At 26.2% G+C, this 17,408-nt stretch overlaps 2 protein-coding genes across 2 annotated transcripts in view; one reads left to right on the forward strand and one right to left on the reverse strand.

The window, feature by feature from the left end:
• Nucleotides 1-24: 24 nt before the first annotated feature.
• LOC136079219 (zinc finger MYM-type protein 1-like) lies at nt 25-1,655 on the reverse strand. The gene is made up of 3 exons (XM_065794942.1): nt 1,554-1,655; nt 1,166-1,442; nt 25-1,058 (listed from the first exon to the last, which is right to left on the reverse strand). The coding sequence occupies exons 1-3, from the start codon at nt 1,653-1,655 to the stop codon at nt 25-27; spliced, it is 1,413 nt and encodes a 470-aa protein (XP_065651014.1).
• Nucleotides 1,656-4,215: 2,560 nt separating this feature from the next.
• The window catches only part of LOC101239559 (tudor domain-containing protein 7), a 62,839-nt gene continuing 49,646 nt past the window's right edge, over nt 4,216-17,408 (forward strand). The window contains exons 1-2 of the mRNA XM_065795586.1: nt 4,216-4,955; nt 10,108-10,276. Of these exons, the coding sequence (XP_065651658.1) occupies nt 4,361-4,955; nt 10,108-10,276 (764 nt within the window). The 5' untranslated portion in view covers nt 4,216-4,360. The remainder of the gene's footprint in view (nt 4,956-10,107; nt 10,277-17,408) is intronic.

Consider the following 17,408-nt stretch of genomic DNA (forward strand, 5'->3'; position numbering starts at 1 on the left):
GAATTTATAACTTCCCTGAAATTCCTATTCTTCAGCCTCACCATCAAAGAAGGCCATACGTCGGCTTCGAGTTCCAGAAAGCTGTTTGACAATTTTTTTGCCTTTGCCAACAAAAGACAGAAGCACTTGCCAACGATGAGTTGATGCAGAAAAAAAGTTGTAGAGGCATTGAACAAAGTCAAAAAAAATAATTGCTTCTAAACAACATCCAGCTGCACTGTTGCCAACCAGATTTAAAGAATGTCCAGCACAAGGAATAAACAATGCTGATTCACTTTTGTCTTTAATCCTCTTTGGTAGGCCTGAGTACTGTCCTGCCATATTTGATGCATTATCGTATGACTGCCCACGACAGTCAGATATTGAAATTTCATTTTCTTGTAAAAAATTCAAAACCACTGTTTCTAAATGTTCAGCTCCATGCCCGTGAACGGGAACAAATTGCAAAAAACGCTCAACTGGTGCCAAGTCTTTAACATATCGAACTGTAAAAGTTAATTGATCTACATGTGACAAGTCTGGAGTTGAGTCAACGCTGATTGAGTAGTATTTTGCTTTTTTTAATTCAGAAATTATTTCGCTCAAAACTTTATTTCCCATTAGGCATATAAACTCCTCACAGATATTGGCGGAGAGGTATGAAGTATTACCTTTTCCAGAATTTCCATGTTTTTTCATGTGTTCATGTAGGAATGGGTCAAACTGGCTAAGTAACTCAAGAGTTCCTAAATAATTACCATTTTGCTCTGAACCAATGGTTTCATTGTTTCCACGAAATAGCAATCCTCTTGATGACAAGAACTTTACAACTGCAACAATTCTTTTCAGCACATTTTGCCAGTACAATTGTTCGTTATGTAACTGTTTTAATAATACAGAGTTAAGCTGGCCACTTTCTCTCTGCCGACTGGAGTAAGTAAGCATATTTTTGTGGTGTTCAGAAATATTCTCGTGTCCAGACATACATTTTAAGGCATTTTTCCAGTCATCAAATCCAGTTGTGGAAAAATTAGAGTGTTTGCTGGAGAATAAGGTACAAGCAAAGCAAGAAACAGAACCTGTTGAAGGTGAGTATAATAGCAATTCACGATTGACAAATTCGCCATTGTGTAGTTCACGTCTAAAGCAAGATTTTGATAAGTACCTTTTTTGTCCGCAACTCAACCTTTCCGAATTTTTGAAGCTCCCATCATTGTTCTGGCACATGGACGGGCCATTAGAAATCCAAAATGATTGAGCTTCTTGGGATAACTGATGCCACAATGCTGGGTCAGTTTTTGAGTAGTTTTTGTTGTTGCGTTTGGATAAGTTTTAATTTGATTTGATTCTGGCTCCTGTGCTGGTTCTGGCTCCTGTACTGGTTCTGGCACCTGTGCTGGTTCTGACTCTTGCTCTGGTTCTGGCTCCTGCTCTGGTTCTGGCTCCTGTTCTGGTTCCAGTTCCTGTTGAATTTCTAGAGTTTCATTTGGCAACAAAGCACTATCAATGCTTACGAAATTTGAAGTTGGACAAAGAAATACATCTTAGGACACAACAGGCTTTGACTTTTGTACCAAAAGAAATGATGTCAAAGGAAGATATTTTGAAATGTCTTCTTTTGCTTTAGCGACTTTTTTCCTCTTTGCAGCACCACTTTGATAAGTCCGATTAGACATGTTAAATGACTTTTTTTCAAAACAGATGTTTTAAGTTGATCACAGCAATTTCAAATTCAATCTAATGGGATATTTTAAGTGCTTGTATTTAACACTTCTTATTGGAAAATTTATGTTTATTTTCGGACGCATGCATGCATTTTTGCTTATCAAGAAAAAAAAAATTCCTTAGGGGGCCCCCAAACTGAAAAACTGATACTTTTCTAAAAATAATTTAAAAAAATCTTATCAAGAAAAGAATTATTCCCGAGGGGCCTCCAAACTATGATTTCTATGATAACTATGATAAATTTGAAACTATGATACTTTGAAACTATGAACTATGAATTGAAACTTTGAAATTTGAAACTTTGAAAATTGAAACTTTGAAACTATGAACTATGATAAATTTGAAAAAAATCCAGACACATTTTGGGGGCCACTAAAAATCGGGGGCCCTAGGCTGCAGCCTACCTAGCCTATGCGTTAAGACGGCACTGTTAAAAAACTTCCGTGACTTTGACACGTACCAGACTTAAAAAAAATGAAACAAACCAAAAAAGTTGCACTTGTTTTGTCCGCTGCAAAATGGCACTTGTCAACGAAATTCTACCTGTGTGCTGTCACCTGTCAGCTGATTGCTCATGTCATGGCATGCTATGACTCCAGACTCCTGAACTGTTTGCTGTGGTAGTATAGTTCGTTTCGTTTTTAAGACATGTAAAATTAGGAACACTTTTTAGCATTGTTCGATATTGGTTGCAAATGTTTTGTCCAATACTGTACGTTTGTTAGAATTTTTTAAAAGGTTAACAAAAATTTTATTTAAGAACTTCTTAATTTGCGTTACGCGTATTTACAATTTATTTTATCACTTTTCCTTAGGCAAAAAAAAAATTAAAAGATAATTTTGGAATCCAAGTGGCGTTAAAAATTTTTTTACCGGTAACTCTTGTTAATTTTTATTTATTATTGATTTTAAAAGTATAAAAAAAATTAACAAAAGTTCCCGGTAACTAGAATTAAGTTCCCGATAAGTTACCAGTAACTTACCGGTCAGTAATGTTACCGGTAAGTAACTCGCCGAACGCTAATTATAAGATTAAAAAAAAAAAAAAATGAAAGCACTCTATTAGCAACAGCAGCAAACAACAATAAACACAATTAGCGACTAAAGCCCAAATAATAACTAACTTTACGCATACAAAAAGGCAATCTTTCTTTTATCTTCAAAAAAGAAATTAAAAAAATAATTTTTTTTTTTGCTTTTTGGTAGGAAAATGAAAGTTGTGGAAAAAATTGATGGTGGTTTATTTTAATGTTTTAAATAGTTCTCGCGTTTGGGGGAATGGGACAAACTCTTCTGAGTAATTTTAATTCCTCGGTCCAATCAACAAATTATTTTCGCAAAACTGATCTGACAAAAGCACGAACTACATCAGTTTAGAGTGTACAATATCTGTAATAGTTTTTGAATTATTGAGCAAATAAAATCAATTTAATAACAATAATTAAAAAGTATAATTTTAACTATAAATAAAAAAGTAATCACGATTTTTATAGAAATTATAAAAATATCTTTATAGGTTATTTAACAGTTTAGCTTATATAACCTATTTAACAGTTTAGCTTATATAAATATTTAAATTCTCGTGAAATAGGTCTCATCGTGAAATAAAAGCAGAAGAAAAATCTCTAATTTAAAACAATATTGAACTTTTATTTAATCTTTTTAAAAATATTTTTCTTTAATTCCCAAGTTAAATATTACCGTTCCTTAAAAAAATTTTGTTATCAAAAAATATACTTTATAAGAGTTCTAAAAATTATCATTTGAATGAGTTCTTTAATTGAGCTTTTGTCTGTTATTTGTCTTGTCTTGTCATTTTTTCTTGATTTAGAAAGCATTGCCAAACCTGCGAAATGTAGTAGTTTTTAAATAAACTTCTGATATGAAGTTTAGCCTTGTTTAGGTTTAACGGGTCTAGATATTATAAAGTCTACAGATTACCCGTCTTGTTAAAGAGTCTGATGAACCTGCGTTTTTTGATAGGATCCGTGTTAAGCAAAGTACTGCCGAACTCATTTTGGTTGGGTTAGATCTGGGTACAAATGTAACCAATAAACAAGTATTCATATTAGTGCCGTGGCTATAGTCCCGAAAAAGTCTTAAAGGAAGGGGGGGGGGTTATACCTGTTTTTTGCCAAGTAATGCCTAAGAAATTTTTTTTTTCCGATTAAGATCTTCGAAAAAAAGAAAGAAAAAAGGTTCTCTTCGGCTAACATTTGCCGACTCCAGTCTCCAAGTTTGCCGTCTAATAATTTCCTAGGGGGGTTAGACACCCACTTATGCCTCCCTCGGGATGCCTCCGGCCTTGATTTGCAGGAAACTTGGGCTCGTTCTCGTTTCCCGTTTGGGCTCGCTCCCGAGACACTCAATTTTCATAAATTTTCCTAATTGTTAAATCCTCAAACTTTTCCAGAATTTATATACAAGATAAGATCCTCTTAAATTATAGTGCAAGAGGCGCAGCCGCAACTCTCCTACCAGTAATGAATTACACTAATTCGCACTTTTTTCGGATCTCTATTTCAAAACAACTTATCATGCGGCGTCGGTAATTATTACTAATTGCAGAATAGGCGTTTTAAATATATTACTTTACTATTCCAACCAGCGCTGCAGCTTCGACTTATAAAAATCAATTTTTTTACGAACCTTTAAAATGTTAGATGAAACTGATGTTCAAGCTCAAATCAGAAAAAAAACAATTACTTTATTACGAAGTGTATTAACAACATATGGAAAATCTGGGGTTCCCCTTCATCTTTTGAGTCACGAATATCAAGAGACTTGCTTGGAACGTTTGTCTTTTAGGGAAATGGGGTATGGTACTTTGGAGCAATTTCTTCGTGATATTCCAGACGTATGCTCTCTTGTTCGTTCAGACGAAGGTTATTTTGTTGTAAAAGGAGTGGCTTCAAAAGAAGATGCCCACATTTTTAAACTTGTTTCTGGTCAAAAAAAACCTAAAAAAAAAAGTTATTCAAAAAAGCCTGTAGCATTAAAAGTATATAGAAACGCTTCGAATTTTAAACGTGCTCCACCTTTACCTTCTACGAGCAGCAGTTTTTTGTCCAGAAGACCAGTGTTTGTTTTTGACAATGTTTTTAGACCTCCTCATTATTCTACTGCACATCAAAATAAAGTTATTTCTAGAAACAGCGTGCAGCAAGTTTCTTCATACATTAAAAATGAATTTAAATCTGAAAATAATATTCAATCTCCCAGATTATCACCTATCAATTTAACAACTGAAGGTTTGGAAATTATTATTTTGAGTTTTATAATGTTTTAAATATTTTTTGCTATTGGTTAATATTATATAATGATAAACAAATACACAATAAATACACATATGGATATTCGGCAAGGTTAGTTGAAGTGGTAAATGTAAATTTCAGAATTTTTTTTTTTAGTAATAAAAGTTATATTTTTAAGAAAGTGGTAAGTTATTAATTAAAGCTAATACAGCATAAAAATTGCATTTTTTATTTAAGCATTTTAGAAGCCTAAAATTTATAAAGCATTAAAACATAATTGTTAAACAGTACAATTTTTTTATAAGGCTTGCAAGTATACAAGTCATTCAGGTATGAAAGAATTTAATAACATGGCCTGCCGAGATATGTTTTAAAGTACATATATATATATATATATATATATATATATATATATATGTATATATATATATATATATATATATATGTATATATATATATATATATATATATATATATATATATATATATATATATATATATATATATGTATATATATATATATATATATATGTATATATATATATATATACATACACATATATATATATTATATATATATATATACATATATACATATATATTTTTATATATATATACATATATATATATATATATATATATATATATATATATATATATATATATATATATATATATATATATATATATACATACATATATATATATATATATATATATATATATATATATATATATATATATATATATATATATATATATATATATGTATATATATATATATATATATATATATATATATTCACAACTTGTTTCTCCGCAAAGCGGCCTTGTTCCTCAAGGTTTGTGTTTCAGAGTTATAGAGTTGAGAGAGGGTTATAACCACTATTAAATAGCCTCCTCATCTGTAGTGGCCTTCTCGGCCGTCTCGGAGGTGAATAGCAATATATATATATATATATATATATATATATATATATATATATATATATATATATATTATATATATATATATATATATATATATATATATATATATATTTATATATTGATATTTATCTCCAAGTGTCTGGAGGTTTCTCCAATATAACTGGCATTACAGCCAGCGCAAGAATATTTATAGACAACATGAGATTTAAGTAGTTTAGGAAGTGACTCTTTTAAGCAAAAACAATCTTGTATTTTATTAGTAGTGAAAATTAATTTTATTAGAACATCCTTGCAATATTTATGAACAATTTTTGAAATTTTCCTTATAGTGTAATAAGAGTACATTCCAATGTATGGAAGCTTAAAGTATCTTATATTTAAGCTATTAACAATGTTAGAATCAGATGGGTTCGTTTGCTTATCAATATAGGATTTAATTTAATAATTTTTTGTGGAAATTTATTATTTTGTAAAACTAATGATAGATTCTTAATATCTTTATCAAAACCAATCCAAGAATTATTAATTTTAAATGTACGATCAATCAAACAACAAACAAGTTCAAATTTGTAGCAAGAGGGAATAAAACTAAAAAAATTTTGTAAAAGACCTGTATACGTTTTTTTGTGATAAACTGAAGTCGAAAAGAAATTGGATTTTTTAATAAGTACATCTAAAAAAGTGATCTGGTTATCTTGTTCTTTTTCCATAGTAAATTTCAGATTTTTATGTTATTTATTGAGGTGTTTAAAAAATTCTTGAGCTTCGTATTCACAATTAAAAATAGCAATTATGTCATCCACTTACCGTTTATAAAAAAATGGTGCTGTAAAAGAGCAGTTATTGACCCATGTTTGTTCATGATATCCAACGAAAATATTAGCTAAGATGGGCGTTAAAGGAGAACCCATAGCAACACCATCTGTTTGATCATAATATTTTCCGCCAAATAGAAAATGTGAACCGGATGTGGAAATCTGAAGTAATTTTTTAAAGTGAACTTTTGAAAAACATTTTGAGTTAGTTTTATCTTTAAAAAACAAATCAGTTGCAATGTTGATGGTTTCTTTAAGAGGAATATTTGTGAACAAACTTTCAACATCATATGAAACAATAAATTTATTAGTTACATTAATTTGTTTCAATTCTTCAACAAAAGAAAATGAGTCTAAAGTGCAAAATTGTTTAGGTATATATGGAGACAATAAATGAGAGAGATGTTTGGCAAGGTTGTAGTTATATGTTCCGATTGTTGAGATGATAACTCAACAATCAAAAAAGAACACGTAAATTCTTGCAGGTTGAGATCCTACCAGATAGATTTTAGTGTAAATGTCTTTTTCAAAACATTTAAGGTTATAAAGTTTTCTAAGATACCCTTGTAAAGATATTTCTCTTTTTATAGTTGGATCCTCTTTTAATTCTTTAAACTTAGTCTTATTACTTATAATATTATGTAATGAATTTGTATAATCAATTTTATTAAGAACAATTATACCATTTCCTTTGTCTGGTCGTGTAATAACAATGAAAAAGTCCTCCACATTAAATGGGAAAGTTCCTCATTTAATAAACAAGCTTTACATTATACTATAAACTTATCTATTTAATTTTACTGTCACTTTATTTATATATATATTTTTTGACAGTTGGTTATTTTAATTGGTTATTTACCGAGTTATTTTGTAATAAATATATTGGTTTATTATGTATTAATTAAATTTTTTGTCCGTTAATATTTCTCTGTAAAGACTTTATTTTTTAATATATATTTCAGAGTTTTTTATTATTGTAAAATAATCTTTTAAAAATGTAAATAAATTTTACGAAACATGTCAAGAATAAAAAACATTGTGTTAATTTTAAAAATAATTACTTATTTTATGCTATTACGACGTTCAACAAATATATATACATATATATATATATATATATATATATATATATATATATATATATATATATATATATATATATATATATATATATATATATATATATATATATATATATATATATATATATATATATATATATATATATATATATATATATATATATATATATATATATATATATATATATATATATATATATATATATATATATATATATATATATATATATATATATATATATATATATATATATATATATATATATATATATATATATATATATATATATATATATATATATATATATATATATATAAGGATGGCCATTAAAACAAATTTTTTTAATAATATTTTCTCTCACCCTCTAAATGTGTTCTATATAATAAAATAATACTAGAATTAAAAAATTTTTGAAAAAATTTTTTTTTAGGGTAGCTCAAGACCCTTAAACACCAGATAGGTCCCTAAGTTATCAGAAAATAGTTCTTCAAAAGTATATCATGTTGGGTCTCAAAAGAAGCGAAATAATATAAAAATTTTAAAAATAGTCATCATATTATAAAAAAACATTAAAAAAAAAATATAATAAAATTTTTTTGTAAAAATGCATTTTTTTATTTTAGTTTAAAAATGTCATATTCTATGCAGTGAAATCTAAATTAACAATTTTTTAGTAAAATGATGATTATTTTTAAAATTTTTATATATTTCACTTCTTTTGAGACCCAGCAATATATACTTTTGAAGAACTATTTTTCTGATAATTAAAGGGATCCAAAAAGTGTTTAAGGGTCTTGAGCTACCTTTAAAAATATTTTTTTTTCAAAAAATTTTTAATTCTAGTATTACTTTATAATATAAAACACATTTAAAGGGTGAGAGCAGACTTTTTAAAATAAAGTTGTTTTAATGACCACCCTAATATATATTATGGCAACTATATTGAGCCCTGTATAGTTTTGCATCATTTTCTTAATACAGTGACCCTAGGGCCCCTGATCTATCTTCTTCAAAGTTCAAGCAATCTGATCCAGTGAAACTGTTTTATATTTTTCTAATTAAACACATAAATTTGAAAGTAGGCATTAATTCTAATGTATAATTAATTATGCATAAGAAACAGATTTTCTTCTTATTAAAGATCTTCCTTTTGTAGAGGTCAGGGGTAGCTCTACTATCCCCAAGGTAGAAGAACCATGGGAATTAAAATTTTATTTTTGTGGAGACCAAATCGTAATACCACCATTTTATGTAATGTTTTCTCAAATTTATTAGTTTTATTATTGAGAGTCTACATGACTTCATAATAGAATTTGTAATAGTTATTTTCCTCTTTCATTTTTTTTCTCAAACTTTAGTTTATATTGAATTCATAATACATGACACAGAGTTTTATTAAACCTTTTTTGTACCATTACTTATTTTTCTGAAACTACTTTAAAAATATCACATTTTATGTGAATTGGAAATGGTTTTCATTTTAATATCATCTAATTTTGATAAAAAATGTTTTTATGTGTAGAACAAACTTCAAAATTAATTTTTTACTTATAGAAACTTACCATTTCCTTACTCAAAAGAGAAAATTTATTTCTAAAAGTAGCATACTACAAGTTTTATCTCACATTAAAAAGGAATCTAAATCTGAAACTGACATTCCATCTCTCAGATTATCACCTATCGATATAACAATTGAAGGTATTTGGCTAGTTTTTTTAATAGTTTTAGAAAAATGTTTTGTTGTTTTGGCTTGGTAATGTATTGTAATATAATATGTAATAAATACACATGGATATTTGGCAAAGTTCGAAATGTAAGTTTTGCACAAAAAATTGATGGCAAAAGTTCACAAAATTAATTTTTTTCTTATAGAAACTTATCATTTTCCTACTCTCAACAGAGAAAGGTTAGTTCTAAAAGCAGCATACTACAAGTTTTGTCTTGCATTAAAAAACATTCTTAAGTGAGAGGTTTAAACAGACAAAGTTTCAAAAAGTGTTGCACCTAATTTGCTTCTATGCATAGCTTATTTTTGTCAAGGTTTTGTCAAACAAAATTTAACTAGTATACTTCTTTAATTTTTACAATCTTAAAAAAATTAAGTATCATTTTTGAATGAGAATATACTGGGTTGAGTTAGGGCAGGAATCATCTATGTTTATGAGATGTATTATGGCAAAAAATGTTGTTTTTTACATTGATTTTAATACTTGTTGCATGTAAACAAAAAGTTTCAAATTTGATTGCCATGATGTTCCTGGTCTGAAATCAACTTTATTGACTACTCTGTTGTTATCTAACTTCAAAATTTTTTTTAATAGAAATTGGTTCATTAGAAAGGAAGTTAAAAGATCTTTTGTGTAAACGTCCAAATGGTTTGTGGCTGACTCGATTAAAACCTGAATTCAAAACTCATTATAATGAAGACCTACAGTTTGATATGAAAGCTGTTATAGAAAAACATTTTCTAAATTTTGTTGATATTCAATGGTATGTTTTATATTACATAATTGAATTAATTTTATAAATCTTACCATTTTTGCAGGCTTTTCTGAGAGTAGGCGACCATGCAGGAAGTGTATTATATTAACAAGAAAAACCTACCTGTGTTGATATATTTTTTTTTTAAATGCAGCTAGATAAACTTTTTTTCTAATGTAGCTAGATAGAAAAAAAAAAAACAACAACAAAAAACTTTTTCAAAGTTTTCCATTAGTTTTTATTCCTTTATTTTTTTATTTTTTTTTTTTGAGCATTTTCTAAACTCATTGTTCTAAATCTATTAAAATTTAGACATAAGTTTGTTAAAATTAAATTCAGACAATAAAATATTTTGAAAATAGTATTAATGATCGGGCAGTATATTTTATGAAAATTTTCAGTACCTTGCAAAATTAAACATTTTCATTCGAATATATATATATATATATATATATATATATATATATATATATATATATATATATATATATATATATATATATATATATATATATATATATATATATATATATATATATATATATATATATATATATATATATATATATTCAAATGAAAATGTTTATATATTATATATAATATAATATATATTATATATGATATATATTATATATAATATATATATATATATATATAATATATATATATATTATATATATACATATATATATATAATTATATATATACATATATTATATATATATATATATATATATATATATATATGTATATATATATATGTATATATATATATATATATGTATATATGTATATATATATATATATATATATATATATATTATATATATATATATATATATATATATATATATATATATATATATATAATGATTTAGTCATATTGATTTACATCAATGGTAGCACTTCTTCTGGAAAGTCCTATAATGTAATAAATATGGCTTAAAACTAGCGACTGCCGTTTGAATACAAGAAAAAAAATCAAAAATCTTTTAATTCAAGAAATTTTTACACCTTTATTAGTTTTTTTCTTAAAAAAAATATGGTTTTTTTTTTGTTTATTTTTTTTGTTATTGCCTTTCTAATTTAGCGTCCATGCTTAATAGAGTATGTTTTTGTCTAAGTTTGTTATTAGTGGTCATTAAGTACGTCACGCTAATTTTATCTTTTCAATATGATCATTTGCTCTCTTGCGCGGAAATTTTTATTTATATAAAGCATTTTTGAATTTAAGTACTTAAAAACTCTGCGTGGAAGCCAATAATATTTTAAAGTTAAATTTAGTATTATTTAATGGATAAAGTACATCACTGTAAATAAACTTTATCAAAATATAACCTATAAACTAAATCAAAACAACCGGTTAAGTTACTACTATATTACTCCGGTTAAGTTACTATTATATTACTCAACTATTAAATTTACTTTAATATACTCAAAGACTTGCAAAAGTTTTTATTTACAAATGTTTTTATTTATTTACAAATACAAATGTTATTTACAAATACAAATGTTTTTATTTATTTATTATATGTTTTTAATAAATAATAAGCTTCTAACTTAAAATTTTTTTAACAAAAAATCTTGAATAGATAATGAAAAATGCAATACCATTTTTTTTTATATTTTCATTTTATTTAAAGTTGATATCACTTTAAATAAAATGAATATATATAAAAAAATCGTAAAACATTTTATAAATATATATAATAATTAAACATTTTATATATAATTATAATACGCAGTTGCTTTTAGGAATTAAAAAAGAAAAAGAAATTATTTGAACAAAAGAATTTTAGTCTTCTAAAATTTTCTTATTCGAATAATTTCGCAATTGAAATTTGAAATTATAAAACAAAATTTAAAAAACTTAGAAGAATTTTAACGCTCAATGATTATAAAATTTAATTGCAGTGTTAATACCTAGTGGCATAGCAAGGATCATTCCTGAACATCAAACATAAATCTAGCTACAGTAACTATCAGATTTCGAACATAGTGCAATTGAAGAAGAAAATTTTTATTTAAAACGTAAACATGAATAGTTAAATGTTTTTTGTAAAAGCGTCTTCTTTTTATTTCTTTAAAATAATTTCAAATGAAGAAACATTCTATTGTAAACATTAAACCAAAAATTAAATTATAAAAAATTTAAATTAAAAAAATAAATGTATATTATTTTACTTCTGTTCAAAGAAAAATTTTTTCCAAAAAAATAATTTAAGCTTACTTATGCAAACTTAAGGAAATATAATTCGATTTATTAAACCAAATTTTTTCTCATTTTTTATTGCAAAACAATATGCACGAAAAAATTGAATAAAAACATTAACTTGAAAACCATTTAAATAAAAAAATTTATTTTACGTGGTATCGTTTTTTACTCGTTTTGGATAAAGCATGTTTTTGCGCAAGTATGAAGTTTAAAATTTTATGACGATAAATGTTTTAGTTTATTAATTAGAACATTTATTTACTTAGTTTTATTTTAAACGCTTTTTTGTTATTGATGTTATAAACTATATAAAACAGCAATGAAACAGCGTCACGAAGTTGGTTTATATTAACACAAGCTCTTTATATTGGCAAAACAACTTCGTTTTACTGTTGTTTTATAGCTTTTTACAATAACAATTCAACAATTTAAATAGTTTACTATCACTATTTAAAGTGGTTTAAATATTTTAATATTTGTGTTCTTAATTTTACTTTTTTAATTAACTGCTTAAATTTTAATAACTGTAACTTAAACTTAAAATTATAACTAAAACTATAACAGTAACTTACGCTATTTTAAACTCCGCCAAACGAAAATATTATAAAATACTATTTAAATATCAGCGATGTTATGTTAAAAAAATAACAATTACGAACTAATGTAAAAAAGATACAATTTTATACTTATGCAACCCCCTTACCGCAAATCGGCGCATAGGATCGGCGGGGGAGGGGGTATTGGTTCGAAAAAAATTTTTTTTGCGATTATATTTTTGTAAATAATTTAAACAACATATAATGTCTTAATTGTTTGTAAAAATGATGTAATAATAATAATATATATTTATTCTGTACAAATATTAAAAATACATAAAGTGTGTAACTTTGATCTGATTTTGAATATATATGCTTGATTTTAATTTTTGTAAAGGTTGTAAAAGCAATGCCACACTTCAAAAAATTTTCAGTCAATTTAAAATCTAAATTGTACTTTTATTGTATAATTTGGATTTTAAATTGGCTGAAAAGGAAAGAGTGGTTCTATGGTGCTTTAAGTTTTTGAGTAGTTTAAACATATTTGCTTTAAGTCAAAAGGGTTGGGTTTTTTTATTCCAAATTTTTTCCTTCCTTCCTCAATGTTCAAAGGGACCATTATAGCTGAGGAGGCTGCTAATTTTTTTCTCCTTAATTGTTGTTACACTTTTCTCTCAACCATCTAGCTTCAAAGCACATTTTGACAAAAAGACATGCTCTGAGAAAATATTGAGCTCGGTACATTCAGGGAATGATGGATTCAAACTCTGCACTTCTCACTTACAAAGCAAGCACTCTACTACACCACAACCATGTTAAATTATATGAAGTTAAAATATATTATGTACTAAATTGTGCTGTGTGTTTATATAAAAACTGGTTTTTAAAAAACTGGTTTTCGAATTTCAAATTTCAAAAAAAAACAAAAAACAGTTATAACCGGTTTCAAATTTATGTACAGTGATTTTATTTATTTATGAGCTCTGTTTTGTTGTTTTAAGTGCATCAAATAACAAAACTAAATTCTTTTATTTGTTGCTTCAAATAATGAGCTTTTCAGTGTCTTTGACTTTAAAGTTTTCAGCAGACTCTTTAAGAAATTTTTTAATTGATTTTTTGATGAACTCTTTTAATAAAGCATTACTCTGATGATTAGTTTTTTCGATTTCCTCTTTATCTGATGCGGTGTTCACATTCGAGTTTGGAAATATTCTAGACAAATAGCTTTTCAGATAATTTCAAAACTGAAATTATCTGAAAAGCTTTTAAAAATATTTTGAGGATTTTGTAAATACAATAAAAGCGTTGCTATTTCTACTTGTCATCTTTCTCCAAATGGTTCTTCTAAAGCCTTCAAATAATTATTCCATGTTATGTTTCCATATACTATTCTAACTTCTTTTGCAGTTAAGAATTAAATTAAATTTTTTTATTTTTTTTAGTTTGATACAATTTTGAAACATGGTGTTTCTTATTGAAAATTTTTAAAAAACTCACAAATTTTTTCTGGTTTGTGAAACTGGTTGTTTTTAATTGTCAGACAAGATAAGAAAGATGTTCTCAGTTCTAAATTTAATATAGAGGATCTTCATATTCTTCATATTCACCTTCATCCTCAGATTTCTCACTTGAAACATTTACTATGGTATCAGCTTCAATCATTTATCTGTGTTTGCATAGTACATCAGTAAAATGCTAAGTGAATTTCATGTGAATGGCATAATTGGTTATTCATAAATGATAGTTTGCCAAATTTTGTCACAACAGCAGCACCATCATTTGTTGTCACAACTATGTCAGTTTCTAGATTCAAGTTAAAGTTTTTTAGTCTTCTAGATTCTAATGTTCTCTGAGCATCACAGAAACCAGCTATTGGAGTTAATCGCAGACAAAAGTCTTCTAGCAAGTGGTATGCATTGTTGTTTAAATATCTACGATTTCTTTTGCTTGTCCACTTGTCTAAAGTCATATAAAAGTTTTTCCCTTCGATTCTTATTGAATCTAATTCTGTAATAGTTTTAAGGCTTTATTTGTCTTTAGCACTGTTTATAAACATATATTTCAGAATTCCATTGTGCCTAAAAAGTGAATTGTTTAATGACCTTGATAATTCCTAATATGTGTAAAAATTTTGATTTTATAAAATGTAATAGCGATAGTATGAAAAGTATTATTATTTTAATTATAAATATATACTTTTTTACAGTTCAAAAAATACATTTTTACAGCCAATAATTAAAATCTTTAATAAATTGAGATTTTATTAGTCAAAGTTTAATATTAAAATTTATGAAGATTGATACAAGTTATTTTATTAAATTTCAAGCTTTTTGAGAAATCATTTTTTTTGTTGACTTTTACTTTTCATGAACTATGTGTCATAACTGTAAATAATTTAGATTTAAGAGTACTAATAGAGTACACTTAGTTGTTGAGTACTCTCTGAGTGTACTAGGATGCTGAGTAATGATCTAAAACCAGGCAAGAAAGCAGAGAAACAAGCAGTTTGCACCACTTTAAACTACAGGCAAATGAAGAGGTATAGGACAAAGCTTACATATCAAGAAAGATAAATAAACATGTCTTTGACAATTTGGAAATTTTTACAGTGAATATTAAAAGCTAATAAAAAACAAAGTGAACAAAGCAAAACGCTTTGAGGCTTTTAATAAATAAAAAGGAAATTGAAAGAATGGTCTAGAATAAACTTTGACTTTGCACATGGGTATTAGATGGAAATAAAATTAGGATAAAAAACATCTTAAGGTATCAGTTCTACACAAAATTAATATCAAAAACATCAACTGATAAGAATAACTACAAGCTCTGCATTAATGCCAGCTTTTGGAATGCAATTTTTCAATAATGGATAAATACAACAAGTTGCAGAGATACAATCAGATCATAAACAACAATTTGTTTTCAAAAAGTCTCTACTGTTTCTTTATTAAAATAAAATGTAACTAGGCACTTTTTTAGTTATTTCCTTTTCATTAAACAATATCTGAAAATACCAACAGTTTAGAATTATATTTAGAGATTGCAAGAAAATTATTTCGTATATGATCAATTGCTTTTTGTTCTTCTTAAATTTCCATTTTTGTCAATACTTTGTTATCATTACCCAATTATTCTCAATGTCCAGTTTTATGCTGAGTTTTGTCAAAATGTTAATTTAAATTTTTCTTTTATTTTACTTGCTTTAATTTTTTCAGACTGCTTTTTTTTCTTTTTTTTTTTTCTTTTTTTTTTCTTTTTCATATTTCTAAAAAACAAACCTTCATTTTTATTTATAACGCATTTCTTCATACTTGACCAGTATATGGACCTTAGCCCAAACATCAAGATAAGTATCGGCTGTAGTATGAGATGCAGTTCTTAATGTTTGTCTGAAGGTTTCCTTGTTCTAAATAAGAAGACAAAATTAATGGCAAAATAAATTATAAATATTAAAAATAAATTAATTTAGTAATAAATTATAAAGAAGCTGTTTGCATAATCTGTTTGCTTCCTAGGAATAGGTTTTACTAAAGTCATCATTACTTTAATCTCTAACTTTAAGTTAAGTTGTATAATTAAATAAAAAATTCAAAGTTTTGATTAACTTTAAAAATATATACAAATAAATTTACATATAAAGTTTGCAGGGCGACTAAATGGTTTAAAAATTATTTTTGTTTATACTTAATTAGCTTTCTCTTTGTGCCTTATTGTTTCTTATTGTTCTAATATTGCATTAATTATTATTACACACTTATTTTCAATATTATTTCTCATCAAGTTGACTGAGACTTTTCCATCAACTAATGTCAATGTTATTTGTGACATGGGTCTCACTATTCTCAACTAGACTTATATTCATCGATAATTTTTAAGTTTCATAGTATTCTCTCTCAGCGTTCAAAAATTATGACCATATGAAAATTACAACCCCCTCAAATTGAGGGGGATTTAAACTTTATATGGTCATAATTTTTGAATGCTGAGAGAGAATACTATGAAACTTAAAAATTATTGATGAATATAAGTCTAGTTGAGAATAGTACAAAAAATATTTTATCAACTTGTTGCTCTCACATTTGGGGCAGGTGTAGCAAAAATTTTGGGGCTTTTTTGTTCCCAGCCTACAATCATCGCAATTTTTTGCAAACTCTCATTATTTGACATAAGTATAAACATATAAATGTTTGGAGTTAGCTCCATGTCTGGAAGTTAGCTATCTCAAAGACCAAAAAATGCTGGATCCGCCACTGGGTCTGATCTTATTACCTTATTTACTTCTCTTTCTATTAATAGCAAAGTCTTTAACAAATTTTTAAAAATTTGATTTTGAGTTTAATTACTTTCTCTCCGGCAGTTAATACAAATTGAAACATTAGCTCTCTAGCTG

Source organism: Hydra vulgaris, chromosome 04 (assembly GCF_038396675.1).
Source record: "Hydra vulgaris chromosome 04, alternate assembly HydraT2T_AEP".
NCBI classification, from domain to species: domain Eukaryota; kingdom Metazoa; phylum Cnidaria; class Hydrozoa; order Anthoathecata; family Hydridae; genus Hydra; species Hydra vulgaris.